This window comes from Diospyros lotus, chromosome 15 (assembly GCF_014633365.1).
Source record: "Diospyros lotus cultivar Yz01 chromosome 15, ASM1463336v1, whole genome shotgun sequence".
NCBI lineage: Eukaryota > Viridiplantae > Streptophyta > Magnoliopsida > Ericales > Ebenaceae > Diospyros > Diospyros lotus.
This window is the reverse complement of record NC_068352.1, coordinates 21210711-21237557: the sequence shown is the minus strand read 5'-3', so window position 1 is coordinate 21237557 and position 26847 is coordinate 21210711. Positions and strand designations below refer to the sequence as shown.

The 26847-nt window shown below is 34.8% G+C and overlaps 1 protein-coding gene and 1 pseudogene across 1 annotated transcript; both read left to right on the top strand.

Moving 5' to 3' along the window:
• Positions 1-6202: 6202 nt before the first annotated feature.
• On the top strand, positions 6203-7431 carry LOC127791632 (receptor-like protein kinase HSL1; annotated as a pseudogene).
• A 12017-nt stretch (positions 7432-19448) lies between these two features.
• LOC127792311 (NAC domain-containing protein 73-like) lies at positions 19449-21775 on the top strand. The gene is made up of 3 exons (XM_052322766.1): positions 19449-19769; positions 19867-20062; positions 21165-21775. The coding sequence occupies exons 1-3, from the start codon at positions 19656-19658 to the stop codon at positions 21638-21640; spliced, it is 786 nt and encodes a 261-aa protein (XP_052178726.1). The 5' UTR covers positions 19449-19655; the 3' UTR covers positions 21641-21775.
• Positions 21776-26847: the final 5072 nt, after the last annotated feature.

Sequence of the window (26847 nt, the reverse complement as noted above, 5' to 3'; positions counted from 1 at the left end):
AACAAACTTAATTTAGCTAATAATAACTTATCTTGTGAAATCCCTGATCAAATTAGGAGCTTTGCCGGAGCTTAATTTTCTTGATCTACCTGAAAATCACTTTTCCAGGAAAATCCCACTCCAATTGCAGAATTTGAAGCTCAATGTGCTAAATTTTTCCTACAATAATCTCTTGGGAAAAATTCCTTCATTCTACAAGAAAGATATCTACAAAGATAGCTTTCTGAGCAATCCAGCCCCATCTCAAGACACTAATCCTAAGAGAAGAAATTTTGCACGGATTACTGGATACATTTTTGCACTTCCTAGCATGGTTTCAATTATTGGGGTTGTTTGCTATAACGACCGTTGGTGGGTCTAGAGTTTTACTTGAATTATAAATTATTATGTGTGATAAATTAGCCTCAAGAATTAAATGTTATAGAATTGTGATTTGCCTAATTTAAGGGGTTGAGTTTTTAAAGAAAAAACTTGGGGTGAAGCCTAGTGTATTGGGTTGGGTTTTATTTAAGAATAAGGTTGAGAAGCCCTTAGGCCTAAGAATATATTTTGAGCCCATTGTGTTGGGCTAATGAAATGGGCATTGGCCCATGAGCATAAAGTTTTGTGTATTTTAATTTAATCAAAAAGAATAAATTATGAAAAGTCTAATGAGGGCTTGATGTTGTTCATTGTGTGTGTGAAAAGTAAGGGTTAAAAAGGGAATTTCATAAATGGGTATTAAAAGAAATGAAGATATTAGTATTATGGGGTAAAGAAGAAAATGAAAAAGAAAAGAAAAAGAGGTAAAAGACCAAAATAGGTTTAATGACTTGTGGTGTGTGTGTGCAAAAAGAGGGTCAAAGTGGTAAATTGGCCAAGGGAGTGGGTGGAAGGCTGATGGGCGGCCATACCTCCCCCATGCCCCTTTCTTTTCCATGTCTCCTCCCTCTTTCCTTCTCTCATCTCCCGATCGACAGCTTCTTCTTTCTTCTTCTTCTTTTTCTTCCATTTTCAATCTCCATTGAAGCTTAAGTGGGAAGTTGCAGCTGGTTGTTCTTCTCATCGGACCAAGCATCATTAAGGCAAGTTCTTCTTGCATTTCTTTTTGGTTATGCAAGTTCATGTTGATTCTTCTTGTTAACGCAAGTTTTGGGTTCTTTTTCTCTTGGGTCAAGTTGATTTCCTTCTTGGTTCCCTTGTCTTCGATTCTTCTATTTTATTAGAAGATCTAATCATGAGTTTATGTTGATTGGTGGATTATTTTCTCATTTCCTTAAATTGGTGTTTTATCATTGGTGGGTCTTTTTGAGAGTTTTCATTAAGGTCTAGTTCACCCTAAATTCTCAAAGGAATGACACTTGATTGATTAGGAATGTTAGAGAAGCAAGGTTTGGTGTATCTTGCTTGGGATGTTGAGTTTTGTGGGTTATCGTTGTTATTTTTAAGTTTCAGGCCTCTGTTGGTCGACCAAGTATTTTAGTCGGTCGACCAAGTATGTGTTTTGTTCTCTATTGGTCGACCAAGTGTTTTAGTCAGTTGACCAAGTGGGCTGTTAGTCGACTAAGTGATTTTAGTCAGTCGACCAAGTGGGTAATTTAGCTTATGTTGGTTGACCAAGTATTTCAGTTGGTCGACCAAGTGTTTTAGTCGGTTGACCAAGTGGGCTGTTAGTCGACCAAGTGATTTTAGTCGGTCGACCAAGTGGGTAATTTAGCTTCTGTTGGTCGACCAAGTATTTCAGTCGGTCGACCAAGTGTTTTAGTCGGTTGACCAAGTGGGCTGTTAGTCGACCAAGTGGGTAATTTAGCTTCTGTTAGTCGACCAAGTGTTTTTACTCGGTCGACCAAGTCTTCATCATCGATCAACCAAGTCTTCAGTCGGTTGACTAACACTTTTATTTGGTCAACCAATAGAATGTATTAATTATTTCTTTTTTGTCCGATTCTTTTCTAATGCTTGTCATTCTTCCCCAAAGCTCTTGTGATCTTTTAGTTGGCTTCAAAATCATCTCGCGGATATATAGGTGTTCCAAAAATGGGGAAGTTAATTAATGATGAGAATTAAAAATGGAAATCATGAGTTTTTAATGGTGAATTCATGTAATCAACTTGTTTGGCCTTGAGAAATGGTATGGAAATGAATTTCCATGAATAATGCTAAATTATGTGATGAAAATACCATTGGCTCATGTGAGGATATAATCTTGAAATGTCTAAGTGCGCATGATGATCATGATGAGAACATTTCTAATAATGAAGCATGTTTGATATGTTTACTTGAAACCTACATGAGCATTGTATGGTATTATTATTTGCGCACTTATTATTTTGCGCGGCAGCTATGTACCGCAAGGTGATAAAAGGATATCCTAAAGAGCGCCTGATGTGGGTAAGGTGGCCATAAACTCGGTAGGCGATGCTCAAGCCAAGTGAATGGCTAAATGATTTTTCTATGTATATGTATGCATGCATGTGAATGAAAGACCGTGAGGGCCAATATGCTGCATGGAAATTATATATTCATGAGAAATGAAATGATGCATGAAATGCATAATGACAAAGGCATGGAAATGATAATAATGATAGGATCTAATGGGAAATGCTACTCGTACTTGGGAAGTCGAGTCTATTCCACTTTGGTTTATCCATGCCTTGACTCTATTGGTTCGTTTGTTGTAATACATATTTGCTGAGCCTTGTGGCTCACCTTGTTTATTCCTATCATTTCAAGTCAGGGAAAAGCAATTGCTGAGGACGAGTCCAGTATGTAACGCCCCGTTTTCCCACAACGAGCGTTAACTCGAGATTTCGAGAATATTTTTTTTTTTTTTTTTCAACATCGAACACACAACATAAGTCTCTCAATACATATACCTTGTCATAATCATTTCCCGTCAATCCCGATCGTACCTTCTTAGCATATCAAAATTTAATAATAAATAAACTAAGACAGGTATCAACAATTACATCAGCGGAAGCAAGATCGAAACCTCAATGATATATAACCGACAATTCCTTTACAATAACCAAATCGATGTTTCACATGAAAATATCAAAATATTACATAACCTCTGAACATCGTAATCATGGACAAAACCTACGAAAACTAAACATAGCCGCTACATCTCGATGATATTCTTTCCCTTGGCGCCACCGCTTTCACCTGGAACGTTTGAATATTCCAGGGACATGGTCCAAATTAGATGCTGAATCATCTAAGTGAGAGTTCAAAAACGTTTTCATGCAGATATGAAAAATCATATACAAAATCGATAAATCCCGACATGCACCAGCCTAAGAGAATCCCACATAGCACTTAACCCTAACCGGGGAAAATGCAATCTCTCTAAAGGCGACACAACCACTTCGGCCCATTGGCAAAACAATCCTGCTTAAGAGGGACAACCTCGACATATGAATCCGGGAATCACCCCATTGTCATTGTTAGGCTTTACGCTCCAACTCAAAAGCATTCCAAAACCCAACGCAACCCTAGCCCCAAGAGTGTCACACCAGCAATATCCTCGGAATCAACGTCACCTCGGCATTAATGCTATTTCTCAAAGGAACCTGGGGTGGTGTCCACTCGCAGCCCCGCCACTTGAGCCAACAACCGGGGTGGTGTCCACTCTCAGCCCCGCCACTTGGGTCCCGTAGGGTGAAGTCCGTCTCAGCCCCGTCCCAAGTGGGTCACCTAGCATTAATCCTAGGTACGCATCCCGAGTGCTGTCACTCTGGGCTACGTCACAAGTTACCAACCCACGTCCCACATGGACGACACAAAACAAGCCAATGCCGAAAAAATCATAACATGCATAAAATCAACATCTCAATGTATGCACTTTACCGTACGAAATTCAATGCATGTGTAAATAATTGTTTGGACAACCATAATAAACCAAGCCATAGGGATGAACATTCCCAGTAAACCATTCACATGTCGCTTAAAATCTTTTCGGGTAAAACCACTCACAAGTCAAAACAAAGTTGGGGGCGAACACTCACCTTTGATGGTATTTCGGTACGCCTCGATTTGCGTGCCTTCTTCGATCTTCGCACGAGTCATTTTGTCTCAACCCTCAAGGCACCCTAATCATCACATTATAATTTTCCTTAATTTTCTCACAATTTTCCTATTTTTCTCCCATTTTCTTCTCTAATAATCCAAAATAAATATCTAAACAACTATTTTATCAAATATTTCTACATAATAATTCATAAGAAAATATTTATAAGCCTCTGGGATTTTTTGGAAATTTTCCAGATTTTTCTCCTATTTTCTCAAATTTCCATAATCACTTTTCCTTGAGAAAATTTATTTCTCATCGATTTACTTCGAATATACTTCAAAAAAAATCACAAAAACTCATAAAATAAATCCCTTATACTTCTGGAATTTTTTCATAATTTTATAAAAATTCCTTCTATTTATTTTCTATTTACATTTCCTTTCAAAAATCAAAAATAACCATTTCCCCAAGAAATTTCCAAGATAAAAATTCATCAAAATAAACTATTTATCTTTCTAGAATTTATGGATATTTTTCCAGAATTTTAATTCCTTTAATTCTATTTTTTACCTAATTTTCTATATTTTCAGTATTTAAAAAAATACAAAAATACCTCCGGTCATCTTCTCCGGCGACGGCACACCGGAAAATTGGAGCGATGACACCAGGATGTTCCTCTCCCTTAGTCGATCCCAATGGTACCAATCTTGCTCGGAAAAGACCACCGGAAGCCTTCCGATTTGGCCAAAAACAGTCGGCCGAAGCTATCCCGCCACCGAACTCCGGCGAATCAAATTGACCCTCGATTCGAACTCCGATTGGCACGAAATTTTCCAGATCAGTTACCCATCACCTTGCGAACAAAAGCCCCTTATTAGATCGCTCGATCGATCACTCTACAACCCGATTTGGTATTTCACGCAAAATATATATATATATATACGGCCGAATGTATATATATGCGAAAACACCCTCTAAACTACCCCAAAAATTCCCAAAATCTCCAGAAATGATCCTATTCCCTCAAGGAACAAAAGCCCCTTATTGGTTTCCTTCGATTCGCTCTCAAACTTGAGCGATTTGATGATTCAAATTCGGCCGAAACCCTTGGCTATTTATAGCCAAAATCCGACCCCCACGTGGCCAATTTCGGGCCAAAACTCCTCCTACACGCTTCCTAGACTAGCCTAGGCCACTCCCTGCCGATCCTAGGCTGTCAAACGGCCGGATTTTTCGGCCAAATCCATGGCCAAATCGGCCATGCTTGTACTACTTTCTGAAAATTGCATTTTGGTCCTTGGAAATTTCTCTTTTGCATTTTGGCCCTTATCCTCAAGCCCCTGATCTTTCTAACACCCTCACTAAGACCCTCAAGATTAGTACTTCTCATTTCTCCCTTGAAACTTTTGAAAAATTGCCGTTTTGACCTCCCTCGGGTAAATTTAGAAAATTGCACTTAGGCCCGACTGATTTATTTGACCTCAAATCCACTCGATTCAACCTGAAACCTCTTAAGGGTTGTTTTATAAATCGAATACTAGTCCTTGATACCCTCCTTTGATTTTTTGGACATCGTCTATAACAATTCGGTAATACGACTTAATTGGCAGCTGTATTTTTGCTGTACCGAAAACTGTTTCCGATCTCATTTCTTTTATCACTAAAAATCATAATTTTAATTGCTCGTCGATACTATACCATTTTCCTTGGCTATCTAGGGTCCGAGGTACTCCCTCTGATTAATTCGATCGTCCAAAGCTGTGTTAGTGTGCCCTATAGTCTTATTTCTCCCAAAATTCCAATTATGCCCTTCATCAAATATCATTTTTATCCTCAAGATTATTCTCGGGTGTTACACAGTAAGGCTAGAGCTCGGGTCTAGTTGTGTACAGAGATATCCTAGTCGAAAAGGTTAATGGGGGTGATTTGTTTTGAGGGCATGTAAGGTGAGATTTATTTTGTAAATGACATTTACCCTTATATTTTGATTGTATGGCTTTTGAGCCTAAAGAATTGTGTAAGTCAAATCGTCATTGGAAATGCTTTCTTTTGGCTCTTGATGATTAGTGAGCAAGTAAAAAAAAAAAAAAATATTCATTTACTTGATGTTTGTTTTGAGTTATTGTTTCTGTATCCATTTATGTGACGATCTCCTTTTGGATTTTCCTATGCTAGTGGGATTATCCGGGAGAGGACCGCTACATTTGCTCTATGTCAAAGTTGTGGAATTTGAATAAAGGAATACTAATGTTGAAGTGGAGATCATTCCACAATCTGGGCTTCGACCAACACGAGCTCTTGGATTGCCTTGTGGAAGACAATGCCATTGGCAGTGGAGCTTCTGGTAGAGTCTACAAGGCTGAGCTTAGCAACAGTGAAGCATTTTCAGTGAAGAAGATGTTCAAGAAGAACAGCGAAAGTTCAGCCATTGTTGACACAGAGAAAGAGGAGACAAGGTTGAAGTTGAGACGCTGGGGGAGAAGTTCAGGTACAAGAACATTGTGAGACTGTTATGTTGTCACAACACTGCTGCCTGCAAGCTTCTGGTTTACGAGTTCATGTTGAATGGAAGCCCGATCGGTTTCCTGAATGGCGAAAATGGGAACTTGCTGAACTGGCCTACCCGATTTTGGGTAGCTTTGGATGTGGTTGAGGCTCTTTACTATCTGCACCATGCCTGCGATCTTCCGGTCATCCATAGGGACGTGAAACCGAACAATATTTTGCTCAATGCAGAGTTTGGAGACAAGCTTTCGGATGTTGGAGTTGCTAAGGTTGTCAGAGCAGTGGAAAATGGCCCGGAATCCATGTCTGCAATTGCTGATTCTTGTGGCCACATTGCTCCGAGTATCAAAATTCAATTCCTTGATCACCCATTTCCTTTTCTTGCCTAAAATTATTTGACATATTTTCAAATTTTGAGTTTCATATCAGTAACTCTGATGAATTTCATAAATTGAATGGTTTTTCTTTTCAATTGTGCAGATCAAAGAAAATTCAATTACATGATAGACATCGATCTTTCCAAGTCTGGAGTCACAGAGCTAAATCATGAATCTCGCATCTCCAACTCTGATGGATTTCATAGATTTAATTGGACTGATTGATCTAAATGTTAGTAGAGGCTGGTCTGTTTGATCTTTGATCCTACTGCAGAGTATGCATGTACTGAAAAGAGTAACTTCTACAGCTTTGGAGTCGTGGACCTAGCGACCGGTAGACAGCCGGTTCATCCAGAATTCGGGGAGAAGGATCTGGTGGCATGGATCTGCAAGAGCCTCCGCGAGGAGGGGATCGATCAAATGCTCGATCCCAACCTTAACTCTAGTTTCAAGGAGCAACTTCACTGGGTCCTTGTCGGCGACCGGCCTTCCATGGAGAGGGTGGTGGAAATGCTACATCAGGAGGAAAGAAGGGAAGGTTTCTCCTCATTGCTATGAAGTGAAGATTGCTCTGATCAAAGCACCATAATTTGAATGCTAGGGAAGATGGAAACACAGAGAACAAGCAGAAAATTTCCATTTGAAGCTTTCCAACTTCGGATTATCCGACAAAAATTGTGAAATCTCAATCCAAATCCTCTTAGAATTCTAGAGATTACGTGTTTAACTAAGGATCTTTATCTGTAAAATTAATGGCGTTAACTGGAAATATTAAATCCTTGATGTTTTAGAGATAATTTAGTTGGAAAGTTGAAATTTTGTCTGCACTGGTGGTAACCGTGATATATTCTTTTCCTTAATTACTTCTATGAACATATCATATTATTAACCATCTTTAAAATAGTATCATAGTCTTTGTGATTTGTATCATTTGCAACAACCTTTTAAGCTACACAAAACTATAATTTATAGTTTTTAACACAAACGACATAATTAATTTTAAAATAGAAGTAATAGTACTTTAAAAGGCGTTAGGCGTTAGTCAGGCACCAGATTAGGGCCCAATGCCTAGGACGCCTAGGCGGATTGCTATTTTTTCTTTCTTTCTTTTTTTAAATTTTTAATATAATTTTATATTATTTTAAATAAATCAAAGTTAAAAAGATAAATAAAACTTATATATATAAATCAGAAATTATATAAACAGATTTATAAATGTATTATTTATATATATATAAATAGATAAATATATAAACTTTATATAGAAACTTATATATATATGTATATATATATAAACTAGGATGGCTACATTACAAAAAAAAAAAGGGTTTTTTGCGGCAATTTTTTTGCATCGATTTTTAAAATTGCTGCAAAAAATGGTATTTTGCGGCGATTTTTCAACCGTCGCAAAATATGTTTTTTACGGCAGTTTATCTAACATTTTGCTGCGGTTCTAAAAAATTGTCGCAAAATTAATTAATTTAAAATTATAAAATTAAATTTAGCGGCAGTTCTAAACAACAATCGCAAAATTCAAGACTAAAAAAAAATTAAATTTAGCAACGGTTTTGTCAAAACCGCCGCAAAATTCATTAATAAAAAAATTCAAAAATAAATTTTGCGGCGATTTTTATCAACCGTCGTAAAATTCAACAATAAAAAAATAAAAAAATAAATTTAGCAGCAGTTTTGTTAAAACCGCCGCCAAATTCATTAACAAAAAAATTCAAAAATAAATTTCGTAGCAGTTTTAATCAACCGCCACAAAATTCAACAATAAAAAAATAAAATTATTTTTTATTTTATTTAATTTGGGGTCAAGTGTAATTTCAAAAATTCGAGTTTGTGGGTGCATAGGGAATTCTAAAAAATAGTGGTTCGATTACTTTATAATTAATATGCGCGAGTATATTACAAGGTGGCTTTGCAGATCAGGTGGCTTCGCACGCACACGCGCGTACGGTAGGTCATGGGATTAAAACTTGGGGAAAGCATTTGCTAGAATAAATTCCAGTAGGCATTGTGGGAGGGTGGATGCGCGCGCGGGCATGCAGGGGCTGGCCTCGCATACGCGCGCTATTTTTGCCTGTGTGCGGGAAATAGTGGCAGTTTCAAAATCGTCGCAAAAAATTACCAAAACAGCCGTTAAATTATTTTTTATAATTAAATTTAATATTAATTAATATTAAATTCAATTAATTTTAGCGACGGTTTTAAAACCGCTGCTAAATTTTAAAAACCACAGCTAAAAATATCACTTAGCGACAGTTATACCAGCGGTTGCTGAAAACCGCTGCTAAATGTTTTGCAACAGCTGTATATGCCTAAATGCAAAAAAAACTACCGTTAAATGCTAGTTTTTTTGTAGTGCTAGGGCAACTTAGGGGTCGTAGACCCAGATGCCGCGAATCCAGTTGTAACGCTCAAAGACCATCACCTGGTGGCCCTCTCATTTGAACTCACAAGCTGCCAGCAAGTGAGGATGTCTAGGGTGGAGAAAGAGTAGCAGAGATAGAGCTTGAGACAGCGAAGACGCATTTGCAAGGATGGGGCTTGATGGCGGCGATGGCGTAGAGGTAGTGAGGAGGTTGCAATGGAGCTGGAGGTAGCAATGAGGTACCGACGGCGGCGTTCAAGCAACGATAACCTAAGGCTAGAGAAGAGGGAGACGGTTGAGAGAGAGGTAAAAAATTAGGCATCCTAAGCAGCTAGGCATCGCTTGGGCTGCCTATGCACTAGCGACGGCCGATTAATGGGGTCAGCACTTAAGAGGCCGACTAGGTTAAATTCGCAATAGCCTCCTAGGCTAGTTTTTTCGAATACTAGAATTAATAAATTTAATCAATATTTTCTAATCACTGGGTTTGGTTAATCCCCACCAAACATTTTTTTTTTTTTTTAATTTTCTTGTTAGTGCGTGCTTGGCTATATGGAGGGGAAGGTAAAAAAATGATATATTTTCTTTATACAACAAATTATACATTTCCCATAGAGTAATAACAATCTATTTCTCATATTTTTAAAAATAGTAAAAGTAACTTTTGTTGTTAAAAATTAGTACAAATTGACCATTCTACCTAGGTTGCACTAAAACGGAAACGAAAAACTTTTCTAATATGAAACGAAAATGGAGAAATTGTATTTTTCTTAAAAAGTAGGAAACAGAAATGCGGGATAAAGTGTAAATTTAAAAAATATAGGAGTTTTTTTGTAAATATAATTTTAATATAATAAAATTATAAAATATAGTTAAAACATAATACAAACAAATATAAACAATAAACATAAATTCAATAATTCATTCAAACAAACATAAACATAAAGTCCACATTGCATTCAAACAACCATCAACAATATTTACAAAGTTCTATTATCCTTGCATGATTTTGTAATTAAAAACAAATAGTAAATTTAAAAAATAAAATTAAAGATAATACAATTTATAAAAGTTCATTCAGTTCATGATTCCCTGTCTCTATAGATTGATTAACATATTCACCAAATAGTACTGACTCTAACTTTGGTTCATCTATGGAGATATTAGCAAACTCACGAACACCCACTTCTTCCATACTCCCAAATTCATCTCCACCTATATTCCATGTTTTTGTCTTCTCGTCATAATATTGGGAGGTGATCCTTGATAAAAGATGAAGATTATTATGAATAAAGATCAAATCCTTTGCATATTTTGGAGATAATTTATTCATTCTAAATAAATAAACTAAGGAATAAGTAAGCCAATTTCTTTCACAACAAGAGGAAGAAGTAAGTTGTCCAAACATATTAAAAGCTAACTTTTGAAGCAAAAGAGCACGTGAACCATAGCATGCCACCATTTCCTAGGTTTACATGTTCAAGATAGAATTTGGATCTCCAAATGACCCACTTTTGAGAAAAAAATCAGCAAACTCATCATCAACAATAACACGCTCATTTGGATTATGAAAAAGTCTTCTAAAACACTTCATTTTTTGTGTGGAAACTTCTCCATTATTAGCAACATTATTAGTAATGATCTATACAACTTTTTGGTCACCAACTTCATTTATTACCTCTTTCATCAAATTAGCAATAAATTGTTTATTCTTTACTTCACCTGAACAATTCACATATTTAATAAACACTGAACCATTTTCAGAAATAACCATAAAATTAATCAAGTGCCTTCTTTGTGAGTCACTCCAACCATCAGTAACAATGCTAACACCTTTTTCCAATCAAGTGTTTTTAATAGGTTCTAACAAATTTTCAACATTTGTCTTTTCTTTCTGAAGTAATGTGGTCTTCAACTTATTATAACCCGCAGGCACATAACTACCCAATGGATGATTAGTAACAAATGAATAAGTATTCAAATAATATGGATTTCTAGCAAAATTAAAAGGCAAATCCCCAGTATAGAACATTCTAGCAATCTCGGCATCTAATTGTGCTCTAATTTCCATGTCAAAACCTCTAGCAATAGGTGAATCTATGGCCTTTCTCTTCTTTAACTGTTCTATAACTCTTGGTTTATGTAAAGACAAAAAAGGTTCCAAAAAAACACGACTAGTCGATAATGACACTTGCTTAGGTTGAAATTTGATAGTCTTTCTACAACTTATCTTTCAACTTTTTTCATCTCAACTATAATTTTAGGACTCACCTTTTTACATCAAGAAAACCCTTTTCCATTGATATTTAATAGATGAGCTCTAACTCTTGTGTATGTCCCAATTTTTTGCAAACCACAAAAGTTACAAGTTCATTTTCAACTACCCCTTATTCTCCCATTTTCTCAATTATGTCTCCCACTCACTGTTGTCTCTAAGTGCAAGTACAGCTAGAAATGTTGTATGTTTCGAAACATGTGGAGTATGTTTCGAAACCTATGGAAGTGCAAGTACACTCCGCTCTCCCAAGAGGGCATTACGTAACGTAAGATTCCGGGGATATAATTTTTTTTTTCAAATAAAAACTCATCACAAAAACGTTCCCCGAAGATCCCGTTACACCTTCTCAGTATATCAACTATGAACCATCAATAAACTAAGACAGGTTCACCAACACAAATGCGAAAACTAGATCGAAACCTTGACAGGTCATAACCAAAACCACTTTATTTATAATATAAATTCAAACCAACACTTACAAGACATCCTCAAAATAAACAACATTTATTTAAAGCAACATATTACAAGTTGTCAACTAATCGCCGTCACTCCTCGGCAATTCCCTTTCCTTTCGCACCGCTGTCTTCACTTGGAACGTTTGAATATTCCAGGGATATAGTCCAAATTAGATAATGAATAATCTAAGTGAGAGTTCAAAACACATTTTTCATGAATGAATGCAAGACATGAAATAAACCAATACACCCGGTAAGCCCTAACCCAAGAGAATCCCACGCGCTTAACCCTACCATGGGAAAAGAGCAATTTCTCTAAAAGCTATGCCACCATACCGACACGACGACGCGACGCGATTCTAGCTTAAATAGGGCTGCCAACGCATCTCACCAGATTACGTTCCCACCTTAAGCATTCAGGAACCACCATGCAATCCCAACTCCAAAATTTCACATGGACCACCTAGTCATCCTAGTGCAACTTCCTTGGCCAAACGGCATGGCACAGAAACCAAGGCGGTTATCCTGACATGCTTACCAGCATTAGACACCCCTATTATTCTGTCACGCCCTTGGAGAATTACGGTTACACTATCCAGACAACATCCTAGGCTGACCTCCCACATGAACAACATAGTATGGACCACCTAGTCGTCCTAGTTCAACTTCCCTGACCAAACGGTCTGACACGGAAATCAAGGCAGCTATCCTGACATGTACACCAGTATCAGATATCCCTATTATTCCATCATGCCCTTGGAGAATTATGGCTACACTATCCAGACAACATCCGAGGCTGACATTCCATACGTACACACAAAACTCAAGACAATGCCACATTTCACAATTCAATGCATCATATAAACAACAGTTTTATAAAATGCAATGCACAATTTCAAAACATTCAGGGACGAACCTCTCTCATAAACCAACCGTCACCGGTTACCGTTTCAATGCACAAAACCGTTTTACCTGAAATCTCTACATGTTCAAATAGAACAAGCACAATAAATTAAGTTTTGGGGGCGAACACTCACCTCGAACGAAACTCAGAACACCTTGAATCTTGTGCCTAACTTCAACTTTTGTGTAACTCCTCGAGTATTTTGATCAAACCACCTTCTTCACGCCCTCACGCGTTGCTCAAGTGTTCTACGCGTGTGATGCTTCGCGTATGCTTAAAAAGCCCTCTATCTACTAAACTCGAATCACTCTTGTTTAGCACGAACTTCTCACAATTTCGAATGAGAAACCTTTGTCTATAAACTCCTATTTATAGGTTTTGGAAACTTAGCCACCAAGAAACATATATTCTGCAATCATTTCAAATCTTTCAAAATCTTTTACAAGCATTCCAAATCTTCTAAAAATCTTTTGCAATCATTGTAAATCTTCCAAGATATTCTGCAATTATTACCAAATCTTCTAAGATATTCTGCAATCATTCTAAATCTTCCAAGATATTATATAATCATTACCAAATCTTCTAAGATATTCTGCAATCATTCTAAATCTTCTAAGATTTTATATAATTATTACCAAATCTTCTAAGATATTCTGCAATCATTCTAAATCTTCTAAGATTTTATATAATCATTTTCAAATCTTCTAAGATTTTATAAAATCATTGTTATCCGAATCAAATCTTATTCAAATCAAATCATATCCAACAAAATCTCATCCAATCAAATCTTATTCAAATCTTATCTTATCCAATCAAATCTTATCCAAATCTTATCCTTAATGTCATCATGAGCCTTCATCTTATCTCTAACGTTATCATGAGCCTTTATCCTATCTCTAACGTTATCATGAGATTTCATCCTTATTTGTAAAGTCATTTATGAGACTTTTCCTAAATCTCCCAAATGCCCCTAGTAAAAAGGTTTCAAAAATTACACTTTGGCCCAAATTTTTTGGGTAATTGCACTTAGACCTTTTTCATCATGGTCCCCGGGCTAATTTTTATTTGCATTTTAGTCCCTGAAAAATGGACTAATTACGCTAATGCCCCTAATTTTTAGGTAAATTACTCTTTTACCCGAACCTCAAAAATTTTGATTTTACCCCTAGTTTAGAAATTAAACTTTTAACTCTAAATATCCACAATCCCTTAAAACATTCTATTTCCTCAAGTATTTGAATCTAAAAATCTCGAGTATTACATCCCTTACGATCATTCGATTTTCTCAACCTAGTAGATAGCTGTACTGAAAACTATTCCCGATTCAATTTCTTTCATCACTAAAAATCATAATTCGAATCACTCGTCATTACCATACTATTTCCCTTAAAAATCTAGGGTCCAGGGTACTCCCTCCGGTTGATTCGGCAATTAGTTAACTAAATTCTCAAATTGATTTTCAGTTCCTTGAACTTACTTGACACTTCGCAGTATGGGGTATTACAGATGAAGAAATCAAGTCCATCGAAAAGAATTACACATGGGAATTGACCTCACTTCCAAAAGGCAAGAAGGCTATAAGTGTCAAATGGGTGTATAAGACAAAGAGAAATGTTAAGGGAGAAATAGAAAGACAAAAGGCTAGGCTTGTTGCAAAAGGATATAATCAAAAAGCTGGCATTGACTATGATGCATATTTGCTCATGTTGCTCGTTCGGAAGCTATACAACTAATCATTTCTTTGGCTACTCAGAACAAATGAAAGATTCATCAGATAGATGTAAAGTCTGCTTTCCTAAATGAAGTTCTTGAAGAAGAAACCTACATACACTAGCCATTAGGCTATGAACTCAAAAGGCATAAAGACAAAGTTCTAAAGTTGAAGAAAGCTCTTTATGGACTGAAGTAAGCACCAAAGGCATGGAATAGCCGAATCGACAAGTATTTTCAAGAGAATGGTTTCAATAAATGTCCCTATGAGCACGTCTTTTATATCAAGATCAAAGATGGAGATATTCTAATAGTATGTTTGTACGTGGATGATTTGATCTTCACTGGAAACAATCCGAGTTTGTTTGAAGAATTCAAGAAAGTAATTACCCAAGAGTTTGAGATGACCGACATTGGGTTGATGGTATACCACCTTGGTATTGAGATCAAACAAAAGGAAGAAGGCATCTTCATCTCCCAGCAAAGCTATGTAAAGGAGATCCAGAAAAGATTCAAGATGGACAACTGCAAGCCAATCAGTACCTTAGTGGAATGTGAAATCAAATTATCCAAGCATGAAAAAGTGGATTCAACTTTTTTCAAAAGCCTGGTTGGAAGTTTGCGCTACTTAACTTGTACAAGGCCTGATATTCTTTATATAGTTGGACTTGTGAGTCAATACATGGAGAATCCAAGAATCACCTATTTCAAAACTAGAAAGAGAATTCTTCGATATCTGAAAGGTACAATTGATCTTGGCTTATTTTATTCATTTTCTAATGATTACAAGCTTGTCGAATATAGCGATAGCGACTAGAGTGGAGATACAGATGATAAAAAGAGCACAAGTAGGTTCGTGTTCTTCATTGGAAACACAACTTTCACATGAATGTCAAAGAAGCAACCAATTATCACTCTATCCAGTTGTGAAGCTAAATATGTAGCTACCACTTCTTGTGTTTGCCATGCAATGTAGCTAAGAAACTTGTTGAAAGAGCTAAACATGGCATAAGAAGAGCCGACTAAGATTCTTATTGACAACACAAGTCAACCATAGCCTTAGCAAAAAATCATGTTTTCCATGATCAAAGCAAACACATTGATACTCGATATCATTACATCAGGGAGTGCATCACAAGAAAGGATGTACAAGTCGAGTATGTGAATTCTCATTATCAAATTATGGATATTTTCACCCAGGCACTCAAGTTTGAAGATTTGTGAGGTTTAGAAATATGCTTGGTGTTATAAAACAACTTTAAGAGGGAGTGTTGATTTGTAAATTTGTTTTCTAAAGATCTCCATGATTCATCAACAACTAATTAAGAAGCTTTTGATGACTCATCTCCAACTTGGTTAGTGGACAATCATGGAGAAATTAGGTAGATATTTGGTTAGTGGATAATTATAATATTTGGTTAATGGACAATTATGATGTTTAGTTAGTGGGTTTGTTTAAAATTAAATGATTATGCAGTTGATTGCAAAGGCATATACATAGGCATTCATCTCTTATGTTGTATCATCAATTGGAGAAGCAAAACAATTAAGAGTATAGAGCTATTGTTTCAGTATTTTTATTGTGTTTTCAATGTCTTGAGTTATTTTGAGTGTTTTTGTTTTTAATTCTCAACAGTGTATCTTTGCTCTCTCCTATCTCTTCTCTCTCCCTAAGGTTGCGTTCACTTTGCTTTTCAATTTTTAATTTTGAGTTTTGAATTCATTTTCAGTTTTCTGTTTTGATAGTTTATTTTTAGAAAATTGAAAACGCGTTCTCTTTGTCATTTTGAAAAAATTATTTATCAAAACAGAAAATTAGAAAACGCGTTATCTTTGAAATTTTGAAAATAATTTTTTAATGATATTTTATTCAATGAATTTGATTATTCAGTAAATTAAAAATATTTAATGTTAATATATTATTAAAAAATATATACATTTTAAAGTTAATGAATTTTGTAATATTTTTTCCTATTATAATAATAAAATACAAATAAATAAATGTGTTTTGAGTTTTGAGTTTGTTTTGGATGAAAATACTCAAAACAATTTTTTGTTGTTTTAATTTTTCTTTACAATTTTTTTTGTTTTCAAAAATGCGTTTTTAAAAACAGTAAAGAGAACGCATTTTCATTATTTTAGAAAATTAAAAACTAAAAATGACTTGAAAATAACAAAGAGAACGTAGCCTAAACTTCTTTCTATATATAAATTTTATTTGACAAAATTTAGTAAAAATCTAATTTTAATCTAACTTAATAATATATAAATGTTATTTGATAAAAATATACTGAAAAATATAATCCGTACAATAAATTTTTTTGTACAAGTACATCTAAATATTATATATATTACTTTATATAAAAACTGAAAAATCAAGGGTAACTAATATCTCCCATCTTCAAAAAAAAAAAAAAATCAAGAAACAATCCAAGAAATTGAAAAATTGAAACCTCATGAAAATTGGATTTTCTTAGCAAATTTGTTTGGAGGATTTAGGATGTAGAAGAAAAACAAAAATTAATTGTAGAAATCATTTGCTAAGCTCATACTAGGAACCCAGCATATTACTCGGTTTAATAATGAAACCAGCGAAGCTATCTTTTCAGCGAGAAACGGTGCAAGATTTGGGATGGACCACGTTCATGTAATGCTATCTTTTCTTCTTCTTCTTTTTTTTTTTTGTGGTTCTCTGTTCTCCTGGTGTTTGTTGATTGGTTGCTGTTAATTGGTTAATTGGGTTGAGTCGGTTGATTTTCAAGGTGTTGAGGAACAGCTGTTTGTTAGCATTTGGTTTGGTCGTGTTGTGCTCTTCCAAGTATTGGGTCGAGTATCGCTCAGTACATGTTATACCCTTATGCCAGCGACCTGGTTGTTTGCCCAAAAATTGCAATTTTCTCCACTTGCTAGATCCAGGGGGTCAGTCGGTATGTGGTGTTTGTTTTGTTTAGGTGTCATCCAGGGGACATTTGTTGTTTGTTGATTGTGGTTTTGTCCCTAATGTTTGCTGTTCCAAGTTACTAGCTTAAATTCGTCGTCTCAGTGCATGCCCTCCTTATTGTGGCTGGTGTTGTGTAATCCTTAGATATATAATTGTCTGTCCATATATATGACAAACCAAAAACAGAAGTATGTTTAAATTTTTATAAAGTTAATATTGAGTTTTTATAAAATACATAATTAAGACCAAGTTTTATTTTGTTTTGTACAATTAAATTTGGAACTTAAAAAAGGGTCATCATCAGTCGAAAAAGTTACAGGGGAAAAGGAGGCTGAAAGTGTTGATCTGCCGCTGATATCATAAGTAAGGTAAAAATTTTCAGTCTCTTAGTATTGATATTTCTTATAATTTCTTTTGGTTCTTTCAACTATAATTTCAGATAGGTGGAAAAGAATTTTAGTACTTCAACAGAGGAAAAAATGACAGCATTTTAGACATTGAAAATCAGTTGGCAACGGGAAAGCTACTTCCCTATAATTGTGATATATATACCAAATATAGATACGTCTTTGTACCAAACGTTACTTTAGGGTAATCTTAATAATTATCTCCGACTAGATGGAAGTTCCAGACATAGCCATTAGAGAATAGTTCAAGCATGAGTGAGTTATTTTCTGAAACTGAAGCCTGATTTGAGAGAGAGAGAGAGGTTTAGTTGCAATGTCGCCCTAGAGTGCAGAAGAAGAAAGAGGCTGCAAGGGAAAGAAGGCAAAAGAGAAGATCTTAAAAATATAACAACCACCTATAAATTCCATTTCTTCACGTAGACTTCTCATCTCTCTCACGAAATCTCTCTCTCTCTCTCGTAGACTAGGAGTTTGCCCCATCTACACTCAATACTCTTCAATTTTGATCATCTTTAATTCTTAATATATATTATTAAATATACATATATATATTAGACGAAACCAGAGTTAGGATCTATACCAAAGATACCTTTAGAGTGTAGCAGCATCCACAACTACATTTATTCCTCAACAAGTATTCTCATTGGAATGAACATAACAACGTAAGATCCAAGCAACCGTTTCTCTTTTACCTTCTTTCCCATCCCATTATCTCCATACCAACTTTTTCAATCTAATTAACCCTGTCAAATGTATATTTTCTAAACGGGTATTGATAAAATGAAACAAAAATTTTAAATGGGATTTTTGCATAGAATGACCTCATATAGGAGGAAAAATAACTATTAATTAAACAGGTTGTAACTTCAAATTAAATGTTAGTATTGCATCATTTAGGGCCTTTATGCTTGATAGATGGGGTCGTTCATGAATCCTAATTTTTTTTATTCATTTTAACTATGGCCTTATCTTCTATATTTCTAATTATGTTAATTAATTCATTTTCATACAATTTTTTTTGTTAAGTAATACTACAAATATTTGTATCTTGGAAGAGAATTTCTAAGAGGGGCAAGTTTTCTTTATGATTACATTAATGTTATGAGTTCGAGTTGTAAAAATAATCTCTTTAAAAAATAAAGAGAATTTATAAGTCTTTTTCAGCTCTTGTAAAGTTATATAACGGTAGGGCCTTCCATTCTTAAAAAATTATTTAAAAAAAAACTTATTACGAGAATAACCATGAAAATCTTATGATTATAAATGAGTTACTTTTATGGATTTTTCATTCATAATGTAACAAGCCCTAAATAGTTTTATGTGAAATTTTTATCTAAAATTTCTGTTATATCAAATATATAATTTTTATATGTACATATACAGAATATATTTCGGGTGTATCAGTACTCATTATGTAAGCGGAGAAAAGAGAGTTATAGACGGTTGCACAAAGTACCAAAAAGTGCAAGAACTCAATACCTTCCCAACCCTGCAGAGGCAATGGGGCTTGGGGGTACCATTCTTTAGAAGAGACAAATTGCTTTCTTTTCCCCATTCACTTCTCTCTCTCTCTCTCTCTCTCTCTCGTGGAGAACTTTTCTCTATTTCGGGAAGGTATAAAAACAGAAGAAAGAAGGAAAGAAAGATCCACAGTGATATATATATATATATATTGTGCATATATACTAGAGCAAAACCAAGGATCAAATTATGACTTGGTGCATTAGTTACTGCAGCGACGAGCCAGTGATTGTGAGGAAAACTCAAAGTTCTTGCATTAAAACCTGCCCTTCTTGCGGTCACCAGATCAAATGTCAAGAAAAGGTTTCATCTTCTTCGTTCTTTAATCATCTCGATTGGTTCCATGATTTTGGTTTGCTCTGAGAATTTGGAGCTGATAATATTAATGTAAGAAGTGCAGGCTGCAGGGATTCAAGATCTGCCAGGGTTGCCGGCTGGAGTGAAGTTTGATCCGAACGATCAAGAACTGATTGAGCATTTGGAGGCGAAGGTGTCGTCCGAATATTCTCACAAGCTTCATCCTCTGATCGATGAGTTCATCCCTACGCTTGAAGGAGACGATGGAATTTGCTATACCCACCCAGAGAGGTTACCAGGTGAGTCTTAGCGACAATCTCAGAAAAATTCCTATAAGTCTAAGGGCTCCTGCTTGATTGGTTAGGGTCCGGAATAGGTCATTTTTTATGCAGTTTTATTTTTATTTTGCATGCAAATTAGGTTGTTTCTTTCTTTCTTTCTTTCTTTTTGTTTTGTTATTGAGGAAACACCACTGTGAGATGATGCCACCGAGCTGCTAAGAGCCTAGTACACTCGATTGGCTCTCTAAGTTCACCTAGTACTCTGATCTTTATGTTCTCATTGTTATGTTTAGAAATCTCCTTCTTAGCGTTATAAGTCTCAATTCTTTATTAAATTCGTGGTTTATATCTCCAGAGAACCAACCAAACTTGAACCAGCAAATTAAATAAGACTATTTGTAGAAGACTCGAAAGTCATATCAACATTCTTACCCCTCAGTTTATTTTTATAGCTTGAACTTGTAATTTTTTAGGAAGCAGCTTTATTCTTGCTCTCAAGGAGGCCTCATTCTTCTAATATGTTTGATCAATAAGGTCTAATTTTCTAGAAAAACAATACCTCTCTTGCTCCTGCTTAACATTTTTTCAAACATATACACTAATTTTCTAGATTAAAAATTAGGTCTTTGCACTTTCAACTTTTGAACACATTTTTCAAGTATTCTACAAAATTTTAAAACAAAAAATTTAATAAAACAAATTGTAGATAAGAAACTTAAAAAACATCAAGAATTGAGGATCCAATGATTGCCATCTGGGGTCATTTTTTAGCCCCTAATCGGGTCTTTCAAGCTACGCTTAGGTAGCCCGTTTGTTTATAGCAAGGGTCCTATAATTGCTTGTTTTCACCGAAGCCAGTGGTTACACAGCCATTTATACTGCTGTCTTGTGTGTTTTTAAACCCAACTCAACGATCCTTCTTTTTTGTTTTATTGTTTTATTGGCTGTTTATTATACGAATCTGGCTGCCCCTCTCTATGCCCGTTCTATTGGCCTTAATTTTAATATTAGACAAAAAGGTAAGAATCCATGAAAAATTAATCATGTATATATGTGTGTGTGTGTGTGTGTGTGTGTGTGTGTGTGTGTATTAAACATCAATCATATGCAATTGTTGCAGGAGTAAGCCAAGATGGCCTTCCCCGGCACTTCTTCCACCGGCCGTCGAGAGCCTACACTACCGGAACCCGGAAACGGCGAAAGGTTCAGACGGATATGAATGGAAACGAGACCCGGTGGCACAAAACCGGCAAGACAAGGCCAGTCTTCATCCCTGGTGGAGCCCTGAAAGGATACAAGAAGATCCTGGTTCTCTACATCAACTTCGGGAAGAAAAAGAAGCCCGAGAAGACGAACTGGGTGATGCATCAGTACCACCTCGGCGACAATGAGGACGAGAAAGATGGAGAGTTGGTGGTCTCCAAGGTTTTCTACCAGAGACAGCCGAGGCAGTGCGGCTCCGTCTTGAGGGAACCGTCGCCTGGAAACACTCCTCAAGTTAAGGAACATGGCCACGTCGTCGAGTGCTATAAATCGTCCATCATCTCCTTTGATCAACGCGGCAAAGGCGTGAATTGCCGGCAGCCGGAGTTTTAACGTGCATGTCGGGTGATATCTTTGGTACGTTTTGTTGGCGATGGACTCGTTTGTTATATATGTACGAAGTGTTCAAATGTTGTTTAATTTTGTGCATGAAATAATTGGAAATTTGGTTTTTAATGAGATTCTAGGTTTTTAGCTATTTGATTGAAGCGTTTTTTTTTTCTTTTCTTTTCAATAAATTTATTGAAAATTTTGAATAAACTTTAAACAAGCTAACTTGGGATTGAATTCTAAGATGAAATTGTAATTATCTATTAGGTAGTCTTATTTATCTTATAAACGCTTATTAAACAATTAAAGTTAAATTTTTAATATTCATTCACTAATTAAAGAAGTGATAATTATTATTTTTTTTAAATAAAACTAACTCAATGGGATTAATTTTGGAGAAGATTGACATATAGTCAATCTATAAATAGAGGGGTCTTTCTCTTGAAAAAGAATATACAAAATGAAGGCAATTTGAGTCCCCAATCAAGAGCAATTCTGAGGCATACATTGTGCCTATGCAATTGGTCATTGATCGGAAACATCAATTCAACTTGCTGTGGTTCTTTTGCATTCAAGTAATGGCTAGAGGTTAGTATGTGTATATTTTGAAAATTTCTATAGTTGGTATCAAAGTCGTATGGCATGTCTGCCTTGTTTGTTGTTATATTTTTTAACATTATTTGTCTCATTATAGATTATTTATGAGTCTTCCAATTCTAAACATATATTAAGAGATTGGCATGTTAGTTTGATATTTTTCCTTATGCAAACCCGATTGACATAAAAAAAAATTATGCATATGTATTCGTGTATGTTTAACAAGTTTTGATTGGGAAAAATCTTGTGTTTTGTGAAAAATTTATGTGGAAGTCGATGGGCATTTTGATTGTGAATATTTTGGCGTTAATTTCGTTGAGAATGGAGGTTTAGAGGCAGATAAATCGACAAGTCGCACTGGATACAGATTTGGGTCAGGTTTGACCCGGCTAAAGGTAAGGGATGACTGGATCATCATCGTTCGAGTCTGAAGGAAGAAAAAAAAAAAGAAAAATAATGACAATAATAGGATGACAGAATGTACGTGGGAGTGTGACGCGCCATGGGAGGAACGTGGATCACACGCATTGTCCTGGGCGGCCACCCAGCTGCGGCATTCAATCCCACCCAAGGTTTTTGGGGTCCTTGGTTCCATTGGTCAGGTTCATTTCTCCTAAAGAAATCAAACTTCGTGTTTAGATAAATCCAACCTAAAGGCAAGACTAAGACTTGTTTTTCAACTTGTAAAATTTAAGTTTTATGCAATTACTTGTATTATTTATTCTAATTCACATGTTTAATTATTAATCCATACTTAAGTGAATTTTTCGTTGTTTTTGGTCTACTAATTCACATGCTAACGTTTATGCATAATTAATGATATTGTGTATGGAAAAAAAATTATATTGCTTATTTATTATAAATGCATAATCTAGTGAAATTATTATGCATAAAATTGGCTAAATATCATGTGATCAATATAATTTTGATTAATTGGAGACTAGCCGCAATATCTTTAATTAATTAAAATTATATATTGAGTTGCAAAGGTCACATAAAGTTAAATTAAATGAGATTAATTGTGATTAATCATATTTAATACAATAAATCTTATCCCGCAAGAATTTCTACTATATTTGTGTGATTAATTAAGATGGGATAACAAATTATTTTTCTTAATTTGTCCACAAGAATTAAGGAAATGAATATAATTTGTTAGTCAGATCATAAAATTTGTACTATAAATTTATTTAAATATATAAAACTTAGCTATCAGATAGTTGTTATATGTTAGTGATTCATAATTTGTTGCATGTTGTATATCGGTAAAACATGACATTGAGTTATAATGGTCTCATCTTCAGTTACATGAGCATGATTGTTTGTGTTATTTGATGCAACTATTTTTCTTGTGAATTTTTGTGATATGAAGTGTGATATTCCTAATTTAAGTTGGTGATAACTATAAGATGTGAAAGGAAAGGGTTATTTTGCAATTAGGTGGATAGATATCGATTATGCCATTCAAAAGAATAAACCTCTTGTAGTTACTACTACTAGCACTCAAGCTCAAATTGTTGAGTATGAATGATGAGAGCAATCTAATTTTCTCAAGATGATGTTCATATGGACAAAAATTTCTACTAGTATCCGTGGTTCAATTCCTGAATGTAAGACTATCAAGGAATTGTTGAAGGCTATTGATGAGCAATTTGAGTCTTCAGATAAGACACTTGCTAGCACCACCTTAATGGAAAAGTGATCATCGATGAAACTCACCAGTGTTAAAGGTGTGCGTGAGCACATCATAAAGATGAGGGACATTGCAACCCAGTTAAAGTCTCTTAAGGTTGAGATGTTAGAGTCTTTTCTAGTACATTTTAGTTTGAATTATCTCCCACAACAATATGGTCCTTTCAAATTATCTTACAACACACATAAGGATAAATGGTCTATTAATGAATTGTTGATCATGTGTGTTCAAGAGGAAAAGAGCCTGATTATGGAAATATGAGAAAGTGAATATATGGCCACTCAGGGAAAGAACAATGCTACTCAAGCCAAACGTAAGGGAAAAGGTAAAATACCTATCCAATTTGAGGTTAAGAAGGAATCCAAGTGCTTCTTCTATAGAAAGAATGGACACCTGAAGAATGATTGTCAAATTTAAGACTTAGCTTGAGAAGAAAGGTAGTCTAACTTCATTTGTATATTATGAATCTAATATGGTTAATGTTTGTCATAAAACATGATGGATTGATTCTTGTTTTACAATCCATGTTTTAAATACCTTGTAGGATTTTTCAAACCAAAGGTGAAAGATTATCCAAGAGAGGGGTCATTTGGGTGTTTTGAGTATTTTTACAAATAATGAAAATATCTTTGAAAATAAATGATGCAGTAAAGATATTTAAAGAAAAATATTTTTTTAAACTACAAACCAGTGCAACAGCGGATAAATCAAGCATGAATGCATGCAAAGCCTATAGAGTTTTTCATATGAAATAATTTGATAAAACTCTTAAGCATTTGATAATCTTGTATATGAAAACATTTATATGAGAATGTATGCATTTAAGAAAGCAATTTAGAACACCTTTATGCATTAATAGGAAGTAGAATGAAACATGTAATTTTAAGCATATGTGTTTAAGAAACCTTTTTATATATAGAAGAGACAGTTTGAAACATATGGAACAATTTTATGCAATGAGAAAAGACTATGCAGTTGGAAAATGTTTATATGAGAAATAAGATTACATAGATAGATTTGAAAAAAAAAAAAAATTGTATGTAATGAAAACTAATGCTTATAAAACTTTTATGCAAGACTTATAACTGAAATTGAGATACTTAAGGATAATTTAGACAAAGAATGCTTGTGTGAAAATAAGAAGTGATTTGTTAAATGGGTGAAATGATAAACAATTATGAAGATGTAAGGGAATGTAGTTTTTAAGATGATTCCAACCAAGATAGAATTGGAATGACAGTTCAAAAGAAATGCAATGAGATAAGCTAATGCATGAAGAACATTTTTATGAGAGATAAGAACAATGCAGTTAAAACAGAAACTACAAAAGCAAGCACCATGAACACAACAAAATTTAGAGTGGTTCGACCAACTACCTAATCTATTACCTTAGTTCCTCACTAAGGATTTTGAAAACATCCACTAAGGATAGTATTTTTTACAGGTTCAACTATAACCTCCATTTTTACGGGCTAGGTAGGAATTCCTGCTTTTACAGGCTAATAGTAACCTCCACTTTTAACAGGCTAAGTAGGAACCTCCATTTTTACAGGCTAAGTAAGAACCTCCACTTTTAATGGGCTAAGTAGGAACCCTTACATGAGGCTTTTTCTTTCTAGGCTAAGTCACAACCACTATCTTTTAAAGAATAAGGTGTAACCTATAACATAATCCTTTTTCATTCTAGGTTAAGCCACAACCACTACCTTTTAAAGGATAAGGCGTAACCTTTACAAGTTCACAGAATTGTGAAAGGATATCTCAAGAGAAAAATATAAGATGCACAACGATACCACTTTTCTCAGACAAAATAGCGTTCGAAAAAATAAATGAATAAGCATTCAACTCTCTTATACAATTTGGTGTAGAAAGGTAAACAATTAATCTCACCAGATAGTCGCTTTGAAGTGAAGAAGAATAAATATAAAGAACGCTCACTTCAAGCATTTGCTATTAGCCTAAAAGGATATAGCTAGCTGAGTTTTGCACAACATTAACAACTTACATTAATCTCTGACCAATAGCTTCATCGCTTGCTACTCTTGGCCGTTTATAAAAGCTGGAGACTTGAGAAAAATGGCATGGGAACCTACACACACTCAGAGCTTCTTTGATTTGACCATTAACTGTCAAATTCATTAGAATCATATGCAATTTATATAAATAAGCATTAAGCACACTTGCATAAGTATATTCTAACATTCTTTTATAAGAGAATACAGTTAGACGAATTGGAATAAAGAAATAAAGCTCCAATGGTCAAAACTGTCCTCTTTTAGTTTTCTGAGTATTGGTCATAAAATTTGAAATTAGAAGCCAGTTACTTAACTAAGTCATAGAGATACTCGACTAATAAAGCGCACACTCGATTAGACATTTCTCGTAATCGATTATATATAAGTCTCACTCGAGTATGACAAAGTCATTACTTAACTGACTCACAAGCTATAGAGACTTTGCATTAAGCACTCGATTACAAGGCGAAGCTTACTCAACTATCTCAAGCATATATACTCGAGTACAAATAACTAATACTCCATTAAAATTAAGCAAAAATCTTAATAGATATCAATTAAGCGAAAGTCTTAGTAGATATCAATAACTATCCAATCTTTAATCAATTAAAATATATAGATATCAATTATAAAAATACATTAGTTGATTAAGAGAAAGATATACTTAACTAAGGAGATTAATTCTTGGAGTTTTGATACTAGAAAAATACATTATTGAAAACTGTCCTTACTCGATTGATTTTTGAAATACAAAGCGCTTGTAAAAATTACTCAAGTAGAAAATTTTAGTAGTCGATTGAAAAAAAAATTTGCTAAAGTATATAATCAACTAATTTGAAAACCACATAGAGAATATTCGACTATATTAAAAATATATTCGGCAATACTCAATTGATTCAAAAGCT

Bases quoted from the DNA above. Each gene is read 5' to 3' on its own strand.
- LOC127792311 (XM_052322766.1), top strand. From the start codon at position 19,656: ATGACTTGGTGCATTAGTTACTGCAGCGACGAGCCAGTGATTGTGAGG. The intron at 19,770-19,866 runs GTTTCATCTTCT...TAAGAAGTGCAG, and splicing joins AGATCAAATGTCAAGAAAAG to GCTGCAGGGATTCAAGATCT. The intron at 20,063-21,164 runs GTGAGTCTTAGC...CAATTGTTGCAG, and splicing joins CCACCCAGAGAGGTTACCAG to GAGTAAGCCAAGATGGCCTT.